Raw genomic sequence first — 16,871 nt, 5'->3', positions numbered from 1 at the left:
TTCGAAGACGCTGGGCTGCTTTTCTGGGCACCTGATGTCTTCTGCTAGCGGTCAGAAGTTGTTTTGTGAAGTTTGCTCAGCGTTCAAATGCTCTTTCGATGAATTTGTATTGGAGAAAGTGGTCTCCCCGTCCTATTCCTCTGCCATCTTAGCTCCTCCCCCTCCATAATATACAGTTAATTAGTAACCTGAAGTTATTACTTGAAGTCTAACTTTAAATTGTCAGGGAGGGTCCCTTCTCCATAGTAAAGTACTTGGATTTACTATTTTCTTTGATGTGCATTTAGCTACAACAAAAAAGGAGCTAATTATAAAAACAAATTCTGTGAATTTCAAAATTTTACCCATGGCAACCGTGGGAAGAAAAAGAGGTCAAATCTCTTAAACAGAAACCGTAATGATAACAAAAGCTAATCGTGAATGAGCGGTACCTACTATGTGCTAGGTATGTGCTAGGAGCTTCATTTGTTGTTGTTTAGTCGCTAAGTCGTGTCTGACTCTTTTGTAACTCTATGGACTGTAGCCCACCAGGCTCCTCAGTCCATGGAATTTCCCAGGCAAGGATACTGGAGTGGGCTGCCATTGTTCCTCCAAGGGATCTTCCCGACCCAGGGAACTAACTGCATTGGCAGGTGGATTCTTTACCGCTGAGCCACCAGGAAAGCCCAGAAGCTTCATAGGTATTCATTATTTTATCCTCATAGTACTTTATGAAATAGGCCATTCTAATCTCCATTACATAAATAAGAAAAATGAGGCCCAAGATGACACAAAAAGTTGCAGGGCTAGAATTTGAATCACATGCTTGGGTTAAAAGAAAAAAAAAAGCCAAATGTCTTTTCAGCCAAGCCAGTGAAGTCAATGTGTGGATCAGCTCAGTCTTAAGACTACAGAACTGTGGTTCGCAACCTTGGCTGTGCGCTGCAATCACCTGGGGAGATTGCCAGAAGGGTTCCACCCTCACAGATTGTGACTTAATAGGCCTGGGAGCTGCCCGGGTGATTTTAATAGGCAGTCAAAGTTAAGACACTCTTTATAGATACAGAAAATGGTGGGTGGCCCGAAAGTATTTTTTCCTTAATTTTTAAGTTAGCTAATCAAAGGTTGTTACTACTGCCTCTGTCACCAGAGGTAACCTCTGCCCTACTCCTCAATGTAATTAAAGAATATTATGGGTGGAAGACAGAGAGGCTAGGCTGGCAGACACCAGACATTTGTTTTTAGTGGAGGGGGCATTGCCAAGTCTTGAACTTTCACCATATCACCCCCACCATTTCCTGTTTATGAGACTGTTTTGACTCCAAAATGCACTTGGAGTTAGGTTTAATCTACTTTTAGAATAATGTCTCGTGTACAACCCATTATTAAACTGAAGATGACCCAAATATGTTCATTTAGCAAATGACACCTTCAGATTACATGACCAATCTAAAAGTTTTTCAACCAGCATTTTTTTTTTTTGGCCACTCATAATTAACTGATTTTAATCCAAGCCAGGTCAAGAGATCTCACATAGCTAAACAAGTCTGAAGATCTTACATAGCTAAACAAGTCTAATGTCCTAAAAACAAATCTCTGCTGCTCGTACATAGCGCTGCCGAGTAAAATGTCATTTGTCATTGGAAAAGGGAAGAAAAGCTGCCTGACATCAGAACATCTTCATTAAATGGCCTGCAGATGTGAAATTCAAACTAAAATGCCACAGAAGTCAAGTGTGGGGAAAAAAAAAAAACTTTAAAGAAACTAATCTGAGTGGGAAATAATTCTTCACACACAATCATATTGCAATGGCTGCAGCACCACAATTCAAAAGGAAATAGCAAAAGAGTAAATTAAGAAATGAACTGTAAGGGCACTCATTCAAACTGGCTACAACATTTTTTTTTTCTTCTCCTGCAGCAAAGCAACTGCTATGCACTAGAATGGTCTTGGATACCAAGTACTACCCCTCTCCCCCACTACCACCACCAAAAGAAGGCAAATAAAAGGAGAAAAGACACTGAGCCTGATCTTCTAAATAGAATACTGCAAATAAAGGCCACGGCTCAGAAATCGGGACCTCAATGAGTTCCAGTGCTGGGAATTGAGGCATATGTGGTGCTTGGGTTAAATATTTCACTTTGTTACGTGGGCTGTTTCAAGAAAGCAGACAGGGAAATGAAATCTGAGAAAGCAAACAAAAGTGCTTGGAACTAGTTTTCTTACCACAGTTAATTTTTGTTTGTTGAGTGAATAAATGAATACACTGACCCTCCCTCAGGGTCAGATATTGTGCACTGCTGAGGGTGTTTTGGTGAACATGATAGCACCTGCTCGCTTGAGTCTCCTGAACTAGAAGATCAAGGCACCAACCTTGTACCACCCACCATATACACCCTTCCTATCACGAGTGTGCAAACGCAGTCCTGCCATGGTACTCCTAAATGGCAAACATTGCCCTGGATCTAACTGCACTGAACTTCACCAGGAAACCCTAGTGTCTTCTAAGTAAATAAATAAATATCCATGCTTTGCAAACCAACAGTAATTCATGGGTAAATTTCAACACATTTTACAGAAAAAAAAAGTTTTTAACCTAAGGCTGAATCAAAACAGATTTTCCTTTTGAAACAAACCCAGCTCACATATTTTCATTGCCTGTGGTGACATAGCTTTAGTAAGCTAAAAATACTTCCTTTACTTCTAAACTGGGAAAAACAAATAAGACCAAGAAGAAGCTGTGGATCTTTTTTTATTATTTTTTTTTCACTAGAGAGAACATTCAAAATAGCTAAGTCTTGAAAAGGCATCTGTTTTACATTTGTATAAATACACACTGACAGAAACCAGCCATACAGCCTGTATCTTCCTTGTAATGTGAAATAAGTTCTATTTGCATTATCAGCAAAGACTGTCAACATTTCACTACTCATAGCCTTTACCATTATTACTTGTTCTGGTTAGGGAGAGGGCTGCATGAGTGTTGAAAACTAACTGGGAGTACAAGAAAAAGCTTTCAAAAAATATTTACAGGATGACGCTGCTCTTAACAAGGCCACCTGGTTCTGAATTTGCAGTCACGCATCATTTATGTGCCTGAAATTTACATTAAATGGGATTCTAAAATAGAAGAATAGGAGCTTAAGTCATTCTGCAGGTCTTGCTCACATTGGGCGTGCTGTGTATTTGGCAAAGTGAAAAACCAGGTTGCTCCTCTTGTGCTTCTCAAGGCTAACTGTAACACACACACACACACACACACCTGCACCCACCCACCCCACTCTGGGACAAACTAAAAGTTAATTAGGAAAACAATTCAACCTTTTAAAAAAAATTTTTTCCAAAAACATACCTGCAGGATGGCGAACAGTAGTGTGGACTTCCCCTAACACACTGAACATCTCTAAAGTCACACTACCGAGTTAGCAGAAATAAGATACTAAGTATCTTTCAAATAGGGCATTAGTTCGGACCACTGACTCAGGTTTAATTTCCTTGGGGGAAAAACAGCAGAGTTTGAGAAGCCTCGGCCAATCTGCCCATTTCTTAAGCTACTGACAAAGTCATCTGAAAAGCAAAAACCTAGAAACCAGAAAACCAAGCTCCTCCGGATGCGCTGGCAGAGCGGAGGCAGGGATCCTGGTTTGTCTGCCTAGATGGCAGCTGGGCCTTCTGACAATTGACAAGTGCTGGGGTCACAGACTCAGAGTGCACCCGCCCATCCCATCGCCCAGTGGGACCCGGGCTGTGCTGCTAATTTCAAATGTAACCGCCGGAGGAGGCCGGAGGGTGGGGAGGTGTCATCTCCTCTGACACTCCGGGGTCCGCAGGGGCTCGCCTCTGCTGTCCCTGAAGGTCAGGGGTGGCGGCGCCCGCAGGGCCAACGGCTCGCCAAAGCCACTTTTCCAGCCAGGGCTGGAGGCGCGGGGCAAACTTGGCCACTGGCCGCGCGCATCCCGTTAACCGTACCTTGTAACTGGGCGGAAAGGGACTCCTGGTGCTGCTGGTACTTGAGCGCCACCGCCTCGGCTTTCCGCAGCTGCGTCTGCAGCTCGTAGTAGAGCATCGCGCCATAGAGGAAGCCGAACACCACGGTTAGCAGCAGCAGCGTCTGGAAGATCCGCTTCTGCTTTCGGGAGCACATCCCGTTTCCCATAGTCCCGCCGGGGCCCCGCGCCGCGGCCGTCCGCGCCGCCGCCGTGCCTTCCTCCTCTCGGCCCGAGCGAGCGCCTCAACAGCGGCCGCCGAAGGAGGTGGCCGGACGCAGCATGAGGAGGAGACGCGAGACACAAAAGCCCGGCCGGAGGGGAAGTGGCGCCCGCTCAGCCCCCGCGCGCCGCGGGGCGCGCAGCCATCGACGCCGCCGAGGCAGCCGCCGCCGCCGCCAAACTTTTGCTAGGCTGACTCTCCGCGAGTGCCCGGGCCCGGGAGGGGGCCCTCCGCATACTTTCCGGCGGGCTGTCCTCGCGCCGGTCCCCAGACGCCGCCTGCCTCTCTCCTTCCTCCCCACTCTGTGGCCCGGCTGCCCCCGGCGGCGCTCGCAGTCCCGCCCCGGCCGCTCCCCGCCCCCTCGCGGGGGCTCCCACTGCGCGACTTCGTGGCCACCAAAAGGAGGGGGTGCGCGCCCAACAAAGGCAGCCGGACTCCAGGCAGCCTCTCGGCGCGCGGCCCGCGGGGGTGAGTAGCTGGGTGGGCGACCGGCTGCCCCGGCCGAGTTTGGGGGGACCGCGGGCCGGTGTCACTGACGGGGCTGCCGAACCTCGGCGGCCGCCGCCTCTCACCCAACTTACGTGTCACCCGCGGCCCCGCTATTTTGGCCAACGGGATTCCGGGAGGAAGTCCCACTCGGGCTCCCCGCTCATTGGGCCGGTCGGAGCCGCCGCTCCCTCCCTTCGGGGAGGCAGTCCCGGGCTCGATTGGACGCCCGCTCTGTCCGTCCGACCCCTGCGCCGCGCCCTCCCTCGAGCTCCTGGCTGAGCCGAAGGGCTCCTTGGGCAGCCTGGCCGCCCGGCGCCGGGTTACGCCCACGTGGAGTGCGGGTGATGGGAAGAGGCCGTGGATCCAGCCGCAGGGAGGTTGGGGTGCGCGAGAGGCGAGTCCCGGCTGGCGCCTGGGAGAGAGACGGGGTGTGTGTGTGAGTGTGTGTGTGCGCGCGCGTGGAAGCGTATCTGTGATTCTGCGCTTGGAAAGCACGTGGGGGAGGAATACGGTATATGAAGTGGGCGAGAGTGAATGGGAACAAGCGTGTACTCTGCCCCGAGCACCTTTCCTTCTCTCCCCATCCAGTGGGCAGATGCGGCAGACACACGCCGCTAAATGACCACAGTTTTCTTGTGAACCAGAGATGCTTTGCCTACCGAGTCTTACCCCATCCCGTGTCCTAGCGCGTCCCCACAGGTCACTGGTCTGGTGACTGGTCCCCACTGGTCACTGGTCCCCACAGATCACTGGTCTGGAGACTTATGAGCACGCTACGGTGGTAGACTTACCGCTCCACTGCCCACGTGGGTTGGGGAAATCAGCTTGTCTTTGGCAGAAGGAAAAGAAATGATCTCATGTTTTTCTCCTGGCTGCGAACAGAATAATTTAAAAACAAATCTTAGAGGCTGAAATGAGTATACATTCATGTTGTCATATGTACTGGTTTTATTAGTGGCAAAAAATGCATCAGTTACACTGCTAAGTTGCATTTTAAAGACCAGTAAGATTCCCTATGTAAAAAAAACAAGTAAAACAAACATAATAACTACAAACCTCTTCAGAGAAAATCCATAGCACATTTGTTCTAAGTTCTTGAAGGGAAAGAAAATTGAGTTTATGCATAACTGATAATTTTGATTTTGCTCTTGACCTAAATTCTAAAAAAGTAAATTATTTCTCAAATGCCTTAGTTGTGTGATTTATCACATACTGCATAATTTTTGAGATACTTTAACCAGATTTTAGTCATCACTGTCAATAATAGCCAGTGAGTCCTCAAAATGAGAGTAGATCTGTTTAGCCACAACTACTGCTTAAGGACAGCCTCCGTGCAGAAATTTTTTAGGTGGGCTCTGCTGTTAAAAGCCATAAAATAAACCGAATTTACAATCTAGCTAGTCTGAGGGCTTCCCTGGTGGCTCAGATGGTAAATAATCTGCCTGCAATGCAGGAGAACCGGCTTTGATCCCTGGGTCAGAAAGATTCCCTGCAGGAGGGCATGGCAACCCATTCCAGGACTCTTGCCTGGAGAATCCCATAGACAGAGGAGCCTGGTGGGCTGCAGTCCATAGGGTCGCACAGAGTCAGACACCACTGAAGCGGCTAAGCAGCAGCAGCCTGTGATGTTACTACTATGGTGAAAACTCAGTGAGCCTGACTTGTGCTTTTCCCTAATAAATGATAACTTATATTATTTTTTAAATGCTTTTAGTTATAAATATACTATCTTACCTATCACAGCCAGGTTAAATATTTGCTTCACATATTGGTAAATAAAGCAAAGCTTATCAAAGTACTGTGACAGCTCTAGAACCTTCTAGAAAGCTAGGAGCACAACAGGATCATAATCCAGGTCAGAACCCTGTCCTTTCCATCTCTTTCTCCTATAGAAGCCGTGTTCTCAGTCTTTTTAAACAAGTTATATTAGCAGATTATATCTGGTCCATTAGAGTGAGAACCTAATTTAAAGAGAAAAAGATCTAAAGTTTCAGTGTTTTGTCCTGTCATGCAAATATTAAGTAGGCTTACTTGGTTTTGAATCTACCATGTTTAAATCTACAGTGTTTAAATTTCATTCTTTCAATGTGACTCTTGAGATTGAAAACTGAGACTGGATAATTCCTGCGACCGTGTCAGAATTCCTCATAACTAAAAATATCTTACCATTGTCAGTGTGCAATTTGTTAAACAAACTCTTCCTCCAAAAAAACTACCTAAACTGCTCTGGAAGAAATTAAGTTTTATAGCAACAATCCTGGCCCATACATGAATAGATAATTATCCTAGCCACAAAACAAAAAGAAACTGTTAGACAGTTGGAAAATTATTGCTCATATATTACACAGTATGCAATATTTGGTTGGTTTTCAAAATCTTTGGAAAATTCCTCTGCTTCCAGAATATATGGTTACTCATTTTAAACCTCTGATTTCTTCCCAGAGTCTTATTTCTGACTGCAAAGGTATTCTTTGCCTAAAGCTGCTGGCTGACTCTACAGAATATAATAAATGTAAGTCATAAAACACAACTCAATATTTTAGTCATAAAATTTGAAAGAGAGCAAAAATTATTACCTGAACTTATCCATTATTTCAAATTCACGAAGGTTATGTAGAAGTACATAAAATCACTAATGGAGGTGTCTTTATAGTATTACTTTTCCAAGGTGAAGTGTGCTGCTAGTTTCTTGAAAATATCAGTGTAGAGCTTTTCAAAGGCCAATATTGGGGAAGCTATTCAAGGCCTATAAATTGAATTTACATAACTCTGCCTTTAGGTAGAGCTATTCATATTGGTCTTGCTAGATGTGTTGTAAGTTCTATTTTGTTTCTGTTTCTTTAGCATTTAAAAATGGTATATAATTATATTTCTATATGCCATTATATTTAACATTTTGAATAATTTCAAAATTGTAAATCTAGAGGAATTTCACCAAGTTAATGTCTTATTCCTAAAAGTGGAAGAAATTCAAGAGATTCAAGATCTTATATTTGAGAAGGTCTAAGGCAACATTCGGGCTTCCCTGGTAGCTCAGCTGGTAAAGAATCCACCTGCAATGTGGGAGACCTGGGTTCGATCCCTGGGTTGGGAAGACCCCCTGGAGGCAGTCATGGCAGCCCACGCCAGTATTCTTGCCTGGAGAATCCCCACTGACATGAGAGCCCGGCAGACTACAGTCCATAGGGTCACAGAGAGTTGGATGGGACTTAGGACAGACAGATGGAAGCAACATTTGGTAATCTTAGTATTCTCTCCAGTAAATTTATCATTTTATAAAGTTTGTTACTTTTCAAAATAGGGAAAGGTAAGAAAATTATAGGTGAGACATATAGCTAATTTATAAAAATTGTTGTTGTTTAGTTGCTAGGCAAAACAAGACTGTTTGTGATCCCATGGACTGTAGCCTGCCAGGTTCCTCTGTCCATGGGATTTCCCAGACAAGAATACTGGAGTTGGTTGCTATGTCCTTCTCCAGGAGATCTTCCCCACCCAGGGATTGAACCTGCATCTTCTCCATTGGCAGGCAAATTCTATACCACTGAGCCTCTAGGGAAGCCCAAGTTTTAAAAACTGCTGGCTTTAAATTAATAATGATCAGGATCCTAGAGTAAATTTTTTATTTAAACCTCTTTACAAATTGAGAAATCCTCACCTCAATCTCAATAAAGTGGCTATAGATGCAAATTCCCAAAGAAAGGCAATGCCAAAGAATGCTTACCACACAATTGCACTCATCTCACACGCTAGTAAAATGATGCTTAAAATTCTCCAAGCCAGGCTTCAGCAATACGTGAACCGTGAACTTCCAGATGTTCAAGCTGGTTTTAGAAAAGGCAGAGGAATGAGATCAAATTGCCAACATCTGCTGGATCATCAAAAAAGCAAGAGAGTTCCAGAAAGACATGTATTTCTGCTTTATTGACTACGCCAAAGCCTTTGACTATGTGGATCACAATAAACTGTGGAAAATTCTTAAAGAGATGGGAATACCAGACCACCTGACCTGCCTCTTGAGAAATCTGTATGCAGGTCAAGAAGCAACAGTTAGAACTGGACATGGGACAACAGACTGGTTCCAAATAGGAAATAGAGTACGTCAAGGCTGTATATCGTCACCCTGCTTATTTAACTTATACATAGAGTACATCATGAGAAACACTGGGCTGGAGGAGGCACAAGCTGGAATCAAGATTGCTGGGAGAAATATCAATAACCTCAGATGTGCAGATGACACCGCCCTTATGGCAGAAAGTGAAGAAGAACTAAAGAGCCTCTTGATGAAAGTGAAAGAGGAGAGTGAAATAGTTAGCTTAAAGCTCTACATTCAGAAAACTAAGATCATGGCATCTTGTCCCATCACTTCATGGCAAATAGATGGGGAAACAGTGCAAACTGTGGCTGACTTTATTTTTCCAGGCTCCAAAATCACTGCAGATGGTGATTGCAGCCATGAATTTAAAAGACACATACTCCTTGGAAGGAAAGTTATGACCAACCTAGACAGCATATTAAAAAGGAGAGACATTACTTTGCCAACAAAGGTCCGTCTAGTCAAGTGGTCATGTATGAATGTGAGAGTTGGACTATAAAGAAAGCTGAGCACCGAAGAATTGATGCTTTTGAACTGTGGTGTTGGAGAAGACTCTTGAGAGTCCCTTGGGCTGCAAGGAGATCCAACCAGTCCATCCTAAAGAAGATCAGTCCTGGGTGCTCATTGGCAGGACTGGTGTTGAACCTGAAACTCCAATACTTTGGCCACCTGATGTGAAGAGCTGACTCATTGGAAAAGACCCTGATGCTGGGAAAGATTGAGGGCAGGAGGAGAAGGGGGCGACAGAGGATGAGATGACTGGATGGCATCACCGACTCAGTGGACATGGGCTTGGGTGGACTCCGGGATTTGGTGATGGACAGGGAGGCCTGGCGTGCTGTAGTTCATGGGGTCACAAAGAGTTGGACACGACTGAACGACTGAACTGAACTGAACTGAGGTTCACATACGACATGTCCATAGTTAACATCATACTGACAAGTGAAAAGCTTTCAGCTCTAAAACCAGAAACAAGAAAAGGATGCCTACTCTTGCCAGTTTTACTCAACACAATATTGGAAGTCCTAGTCATAGTGATCAGGTAGAAAAAGGAAATAAAAGGCATTTATATTGGAAAGGAAGATGTAAAACTGACACTATTTGCAGATGATACTGTTTTCTATGTAGAAAACTCTGAAGATTACACCAAAAAAAGATACCTTTTAGAAATAATAAATAAATCCAGCCAAGTTATGGGATACAAAATCAGAATACAAATATTGGTTATATGTATACACTAGAATGAATGATCAGAGAGGGAAGTTAAGAAAATAATATCATTTGCAATTGCATTGAATACCTACAAATAAATTCAACCAAAAAGATAAAAGGTCTGTAAGTGACATCTATAAGACTTGGATGAAAGAAATTGAATGAAACACTTAAATTGAAGGATATCCTGTACTCATGGATTTGAAAAAATTAACATGTTAAAATATCCATATTACTCAAAGCAATCTACAGATTCATTGCAATCCCTATCAAAACTCCATGGCATTTTCACAGATATAGAACAATTCTAAAATCTGTGTAGACTACAAAAGCTCCAAGATATCCAAAGCAATTTCGAGAAAGAACAAAGCTGGAGACATCATACTCCCCGTTTTCAAACTTTATTACAAAGCCATAGGAATCAAAACAGTATGGTATTGGCATAGAAACAGATACATAGATCAATGAACAGAATAGACACCTCAGACATAAACCCGTGCATATATGATCAATTAATTTGTGACAAAGGAGCAAAGCATATACAATGGGAAAAGAACATGCTCTTAAATAAATGGTGCTGGGAAAACTGGACAACCACATGCAAAAGTATGAAGCTAGATCACTGTGTTATACCACATACAAAAATTAGGTCAAAATGGGTTAAATATTTGAATGTAAGACCTGAAACCATAAGACCGGGATTTAGAAAAGGCAGAGGAACCAGAGATCAAATTGCCAACATCCACTGGATCATAGAAAAAGCAAGGAAATTCCAGAAAAACATCTAGTTCTGCTTAATTGACTCAGCCAAAGCCTTGGCTGCATGGATCACAACACACTGTGGAAAATTCTTAAAGACATGGGAATACCAGACCATCTTACCTCCTGAGAAACCTGTATGCAGGTCAAGAAGCAACAGTTACAGATGGACATGGAACAATGAACTTGTTCAAAACTGAGAAAGGAGTATGTCACGGCTGTATATTGTCACCCTGCTTATTTAACATGATGCAGATTAGATAATGCAAAATGCCAGACTGGATGAAGCACAAGCTGGAATCAAGATTGCCAGGAGAAATATAAATAACCTCAGACATGCAGATAACACCACCCTTATGGCAGAAAGCGAAGAAGAACTAAAAAGCCTCTTGATGAAGGTGAAAAAGGAGAGTGAAAAAGCTGGCTTAAAGCTCAACATTCAAAAAACTAAGATCATGGCATCCGGTCCCATCACTTCATGGCAAACAGATGGGAAAAAATGGAAACAGTGACAGACTTTATTTTCGTGGGCTCCAAAATCACTGCAGATGGTAACTGCAGCCATGAAATGAAAAGACACTTGCTCTTGGAAGAAAAGCTGAGACAAACCTAGACACCATATTAAAAAGCAGAGACATCACTTTGCTGACAAAGGTCCATCTAGTCACAGCTATGGTTTTTCCAGTAGTCATGTACGGATGTGATAGTTGGACTGTAAAGAAGGCTGAGCACCGAAGAATTAATATTTTCAAACTGTGGTGTTGGAGAAGACCCTTGAGAGTCCCTTGGACAGCAAGGAGCTCAAACCCAGTCAATCCTACAGGAGATCAACCCTGAATATTCACTGAAAGGACTGATACTGAAGCTGCAATACTTTGGCCACTTGATGCAAAGAACCAGCTCATTGGAAAAGACCCCGATGCTGGGAGATACTGAGGGCAGGAGGAGAAGAGGGTGACAGAGGGTGAGATGGTTAGATGGCACCATTGAGTCAATGGACATGAGTTTGAGCAAACTCCCGAGACAGTGAAGAACAGGAGAGTCTGGCATGCTGTAGTCCAAGGGGTCGCAGAGAGTTGGACGTGAGTGAATGACTGAACAACAGCAATGAGAAGCAAGGAGAACATAAGCAAAACAAATAAGTGGAACTACATCCAACTAAGTTTCCTCCCAGTAAAGGAGACCATCAACAAAATGAAAAGGCAGCCTGTGGAATGGGAGAGGACATTTGCCAGTCATATATATGATTAAAGGTTAACACTGAAAATATATAAGGAACTCATACAGACAATAGCAAAATAAAATCCAATTAAAAGTGGGCAAAAGATCAGAATAGACACTTTTCCAAAGACATACGGATGGCCAACAGGCACATGAAAAGATGCTCAACATCAGTAATCATCAGGGAGATGCACATCAAAACCACAAGATACTACCTCATAACTTGTTAGAATGGCTTTATCAAAAAGACAAAAAATAACAAACACTGGTGAGGATGTGGAGGAAAGGGACCCTTGTGCACTTTTGGTGGGAATGTAAATTGGTGTAGCCAGTATGGAAAACAGTATGGTGGTTTCTCAAAAAGTGAAAAATAGAACTACCATGTAATCTAGCAATTCTATTCATGGGTATTTGTCTTAAGGAAATAAAAACATTAACTCAAAAAGATATCTGCAACCTCCCTGTCATTACAGTGTTATTTATAATAATCTAAGTTTCTGCTGATAGATGAATGGATAAAGATGTGGTATCATATATAATGAGGCTTCCCTTGTGGTTCAGACGGTAAAGAATCTGTTGCAATGCAGGAGAACTAGGTTTGACCCCTGGGTCAAGGAGATAGTATATATAATGGGTCATATATAATGGAATACTACTCAGCTAAAAAAAAGAAAGAAACCTTGCCATTTGTGACAACATTGATGGACCTTAAGGATATTATGCTACATAAACCTAAGTATCGATCGTTTCACTTACATGTGGACTCTAAAAAATATAACAAATGAGCAAACAAAATAAAAGAAAACCAACCTCATAGAGAATAGATTGGTAGTTGCTAGAGAGGAAGTCGGTGGTGGGTGGGACAAATGAGTGAAGAGAGTAAAGAGGTACAAATGACCAGTTATAAAGTAAGTCATGAAGATGTATTGTCAAGCATAATGACTGTATTCAATATTATAATATTTATTTGAAAGTTGCTAAGGATATAACCTAATTGGGCTTCCCTAGTGGCTCAGATGGTGAAGCGTCTGCCTACATTGCGGGAGACCCAGGTTCGATCCCTGGGTCAGGAAGATCCCCTGGAGAAGGAAATGACAACCCATTCCAGTACTCTTGCCTAGAAAAATCCCATGGACGGAGGAGCCTGGTAGGCTACAGTCCATGGGGTCACAAAGAGTCGGACACGACTGAGCGACTTTACTTTCACTTAAGGATCTAATCTTAAACATTCTCATCACAAGAAAAGAAACTAACTTTGTATGGTGATGGATGATAACTAGACTTATCGCAGTGAGCATTTCACAGTCCACATAAATATAAAATCGTTATGTTGTACTCTTTAACCTAATATATTATATGTCAGTTAAACCTCAATTTTTACATGAAAATTAGCATCTTTATTAATTAAAAAATCAATAAAATTAAAAGTCAAACAAAAATGAAGTAGCAATAATAACTGCTGAAAAAAAGTTTCATTAACAACTCTTTCATTTAGCACAACTATTTCATTTTTGTGTATTACCATCTATTTCTTTCTCATCTGCAGTTATATTTAATTAAAACTATAAAATAGCATATTATTTTGTATAATGCTTTTTAATTACCACTACCTTTATAATATCTTGTTTTTTGTATTGTCTTAAATCATATTTTCAAATGTCTTCCTTTTCACTGAGGTGACTCTAGTGGTAAACACTTGCCTGCCAGTGCAGGAGACATAAAAAACACGGATTCAATCTCTGGGTGAGGACGATCCCCAGGAGGAGGGCATGGCAGCCTGCTCCAGGATTTTTGCCTGGAGAATTCCATGGACAGAGGAGCCTTGAGCTCTAGTCCACAAGGTCTCAAAGAGTCAGACACAACTGAAGCGACTTAGCACACACAATACCTACTTAGCCGGTCTCCTATATTTAGCCATTTGTATGGTTTTTAAATAATTAATAGTGAATATTTTTATTTGGTTTTTGTTTGTTTTCATATCTACCAATTTATATTTTTTAAGGATGCATTCCCAGGAATGCCATTTCTGAAACTGTGCAAGCAGCTTCGTGGGTCTGAGAAGTTCTACCAGTTTGGATGTGCACTAGCAGAAGTTTTCATTCAACATCGGATAACTTCAGAAAATATGCTGGTTAAGTTTCTGTCTGTGTGATTTATTCGTTATTGTAGTGCAAATGGTAAGGAAATTTAGACTTAAAAGATAAGGAAGAGTTGGATTAAAGGAATGCCATAAAGAATCAGTATTTGCCTAGAAATTTTATTATGATGATGAGAATTCCCTGTTGAAAGCATAAGAAAAACATTCATGGACTATGGACAGAATCATAGTCACAAACAAGTATAGCTAAAATGTAAATAGCAAAAAGACCAAAACAAAACAATAAAGCCAGTTTCAATTAATATCAGTTTTCATTTTGGTAAACACAGTGTCAATCTTAGATGGAGAATGATGCCTGGAAGCCAAAGATGGCTCCTTCTTCAGGAGCGTATTATGGTTTCAAAAGGAAAGGTTTTTTCCCTCAGGCAAGAAAACTCAATTTTTTAAAATGCAAAAAAAGGTAACAAATTCTTTCTCAAAATGCCTGTTACTTTCCTTTCCTTTTCCTCAGGTAATTACTTAAAGGAAAGCAAATTGGATATATTTATTAATAGAAAGATGTTAAAGAATGAATATTAACTCATCCAGTTCAATTCAGTTCAGTTGCTCAGTCATGTCCGACTCTTCCCGACCCCATGTACTGCAGCACGCCAGGCTTCCCTGTCCATCACCAACTCCTGGAGCTTGCTCAAACTCATGTCCATCTTGTTTGTGATGCCATCCAACCATCTCATCCTCTGTCATCCTCTTCTCTTGCCTTCAGTCTTTCCCAGCTTCAGGGTCTTTCCCAATGTGTCAGTTCTTCACATCAGGTGGCAAAGTATTGGGGTTTCGGTTTCAGCATCAGTCCTTCCAATGAATATTCAGGATTGATGTCCTTTAAGATGGACTCGTTTGATCTCCTTGCAGTCCAAGGGACTCTCAAGAGTCTTCTCCAACACCACAGATCAAAAGCATCAATTCTTCGGCGCTCAGCTTTCTTTATGGTACAACTCTCACATTCATACATGACCACTGGAAAAACCATAGCTTTGACTAGATGGACCTTTGTTGGCAAAGTAATGTCTCTGCTTTTTAATATGCTGTCTAAGTTGGTCATAGCGTTCCTTCCAAGGAGTAAGCGTCTTTTAATTTCATGGCCACAGTCACCATCCACAGTGATTTTGGAGCCCCCCCAAAATATTAACTCATTATTCCTCCCAAAGATTTTGTGGGGAAATGTGTTAAAGGGCTGAACTCTGAAGGCATAGTTATCACCAGCCTAATGAAAAGAGGAGTGGTCTTTGTGGATTGAAGAGTCTGACTTTTCACTATTCAGTTTCTGATTTTCCTGCCCAATTGGAAAGAAGTGTTGGAACTTTTAAAAGTGACTCAGAATACCTAGTGCCTGGTACAATATATCTGTAAGTCACAAATTATCTATAAGGTCAAGGGTGAGTCTGTAGCCATTCATTCTCTCATTTGTCAAATGGAAGAAGTTATCATATCTGTCCTGCCTATCTCAGAAGAAATTGCTTCTGAGAGATGAAACCCCCAGGATTCAAGAGACTAGCAAAACTTCAGACTTAATTTAGATAAAATTGAAAGCTACAGTGGTCCTTGTCATTATTCACCCAAATTTGTGTACATTTCTGGAAAACTACAGTTGATTTTTAAAAATTAGCTTTAAGGTCTTCCTTGATGACTTGGTCAGTAAAGAATCAGCATTCAGGCAGGAGACTGCCTGCAATGCAGGAGATGTGGGTTCGATCCCTGAGTCAGGAAGATCCCCTGGAGTAGGAAATGGCAACCAACTCCATTTTTCTTGCCCAGAAAATCCCATGGACAGAGGAGCCTTGTGGGCTACAGTCCATGAAATTGCAAAGGATGCGGGCATGACTTAGCAACTGAACCACCACCCAACTAAAACTGATAATTTTGCAATTATAATTATCAATTGAGCTGCTTTTGATTGCTGGGAAGGGGCAAATTATGACCTCAAAGCAGAGGAGTTTTCTTGTAATACACCACTATCAACCAGATTTCTAATTCTTGGTTTGTAATTTGTGGACTAATATTTTCATTATGCTTTAAATCACAACATATTTTGAAGTAGTTACTGCATATAAGGTACAATGCAGTGAGGGCAGCAGAAAGTGGGGATTTGATGATGAATGAACCTTGGACCCTCTGTGAAGAACTTACCAGTGTGATGCTTATTTGTTTAAAGTCTAAACTGAAGCTCTGGTTAGAAATTTAATTTTCTCAGGGAGACAGTAGAGCAAGGAAAGAAGAGGTCTCGTAATGTAGTCAAGATCCTTCTGATGAATGCTTCTTAGACAATGCGGTTGGAACAGGTTAATCAGTCAGTTCTAACTGGGAAAAATAAGTGATACATAAACATCTTAAAACATATAAATATACTTTCCTTTAATCATTTCTGAATGTGGGGCCAAGGTCTTTGCTTTGTGTGTGGATCTGTTGTTGGTTGGAGCTCAGTTTTGTCATTTAAGCCATACAGCATCATTGAGATTCCAGTTTTATCTTTATTGAGTGGTGTAAGAACTTACACCTACATGATAAGGTCACTAGATGTAAAACATATCTAGATTTAAAAAGATATTTTTCTTGGCCTTGTTTTCCACTTGACCATAATTTTTCTTTAAGCTACCAACCATTATGAAGCTTTTCCAAACCACTCATATTAGCTTTCATAGAAAAAACTCTTTTTTTACACTCATATCTTGTTAGTTTATATAACATTTGATTAAATTACATAATAAAAATAACAAATGCAATTGCATAAACAGTTTTTAGAACAAACAATTTGCC

At 41.9% G+C, this 16,871-nt stretch overlaps 1 protein-coding gene across 5 annotated transcripts in view; it reads right to left on the bottom strand.

Moving 5' to 3' along the window:
* Positions 1-4,789, bottom strand: part of GOLIM4 (golgi integral membrane protein 4) — a 78,364-nt gene extending 73,575 nt beyond the window's left edge. For 3 of the 5 annotated variants that reach the window (XM_065942221.1, XM_065942222.1, XM_065942224.1), the window contains exon 1: positions 3,949-4,788. In XM_065942221.1, coding sequence (XP_065798293.1) covers positions 3,949-4,135 — 187 coding nt within the window. In that variant the 5' untranslated portion in view covers positions 4,136-4,788. Of the gene's footprint in view, positions 1-3,948 lie in introns of all 5 variants that reach the window. The other 2 variants (XM_065942223.1, XM_065942225.1) reach the window with 1 other exon arrangement.
* Positions 4,790-16,871: the final 12,082 nt, after the last annotated feature.

This window comes from Muntiacus reevesi, chromosome 8 (genome assembly GCF_963930625.1).
Source record: "Muntiacus reevesi chromosome 8, mMunRee1.1, whole genome shotgun sequence".
Lineage (NCBI taxonomy): Eukaryota > Metazoa > Chordata > Mammalia > Artiodactyla > Cervidae > Muntiacus > Muntiacus reevesi.
The sequence above is the reverse complement of the archived record's forward strand: the minus strand, read 5'-3'. Positions and strand labels throughout refer to the sequence as shown.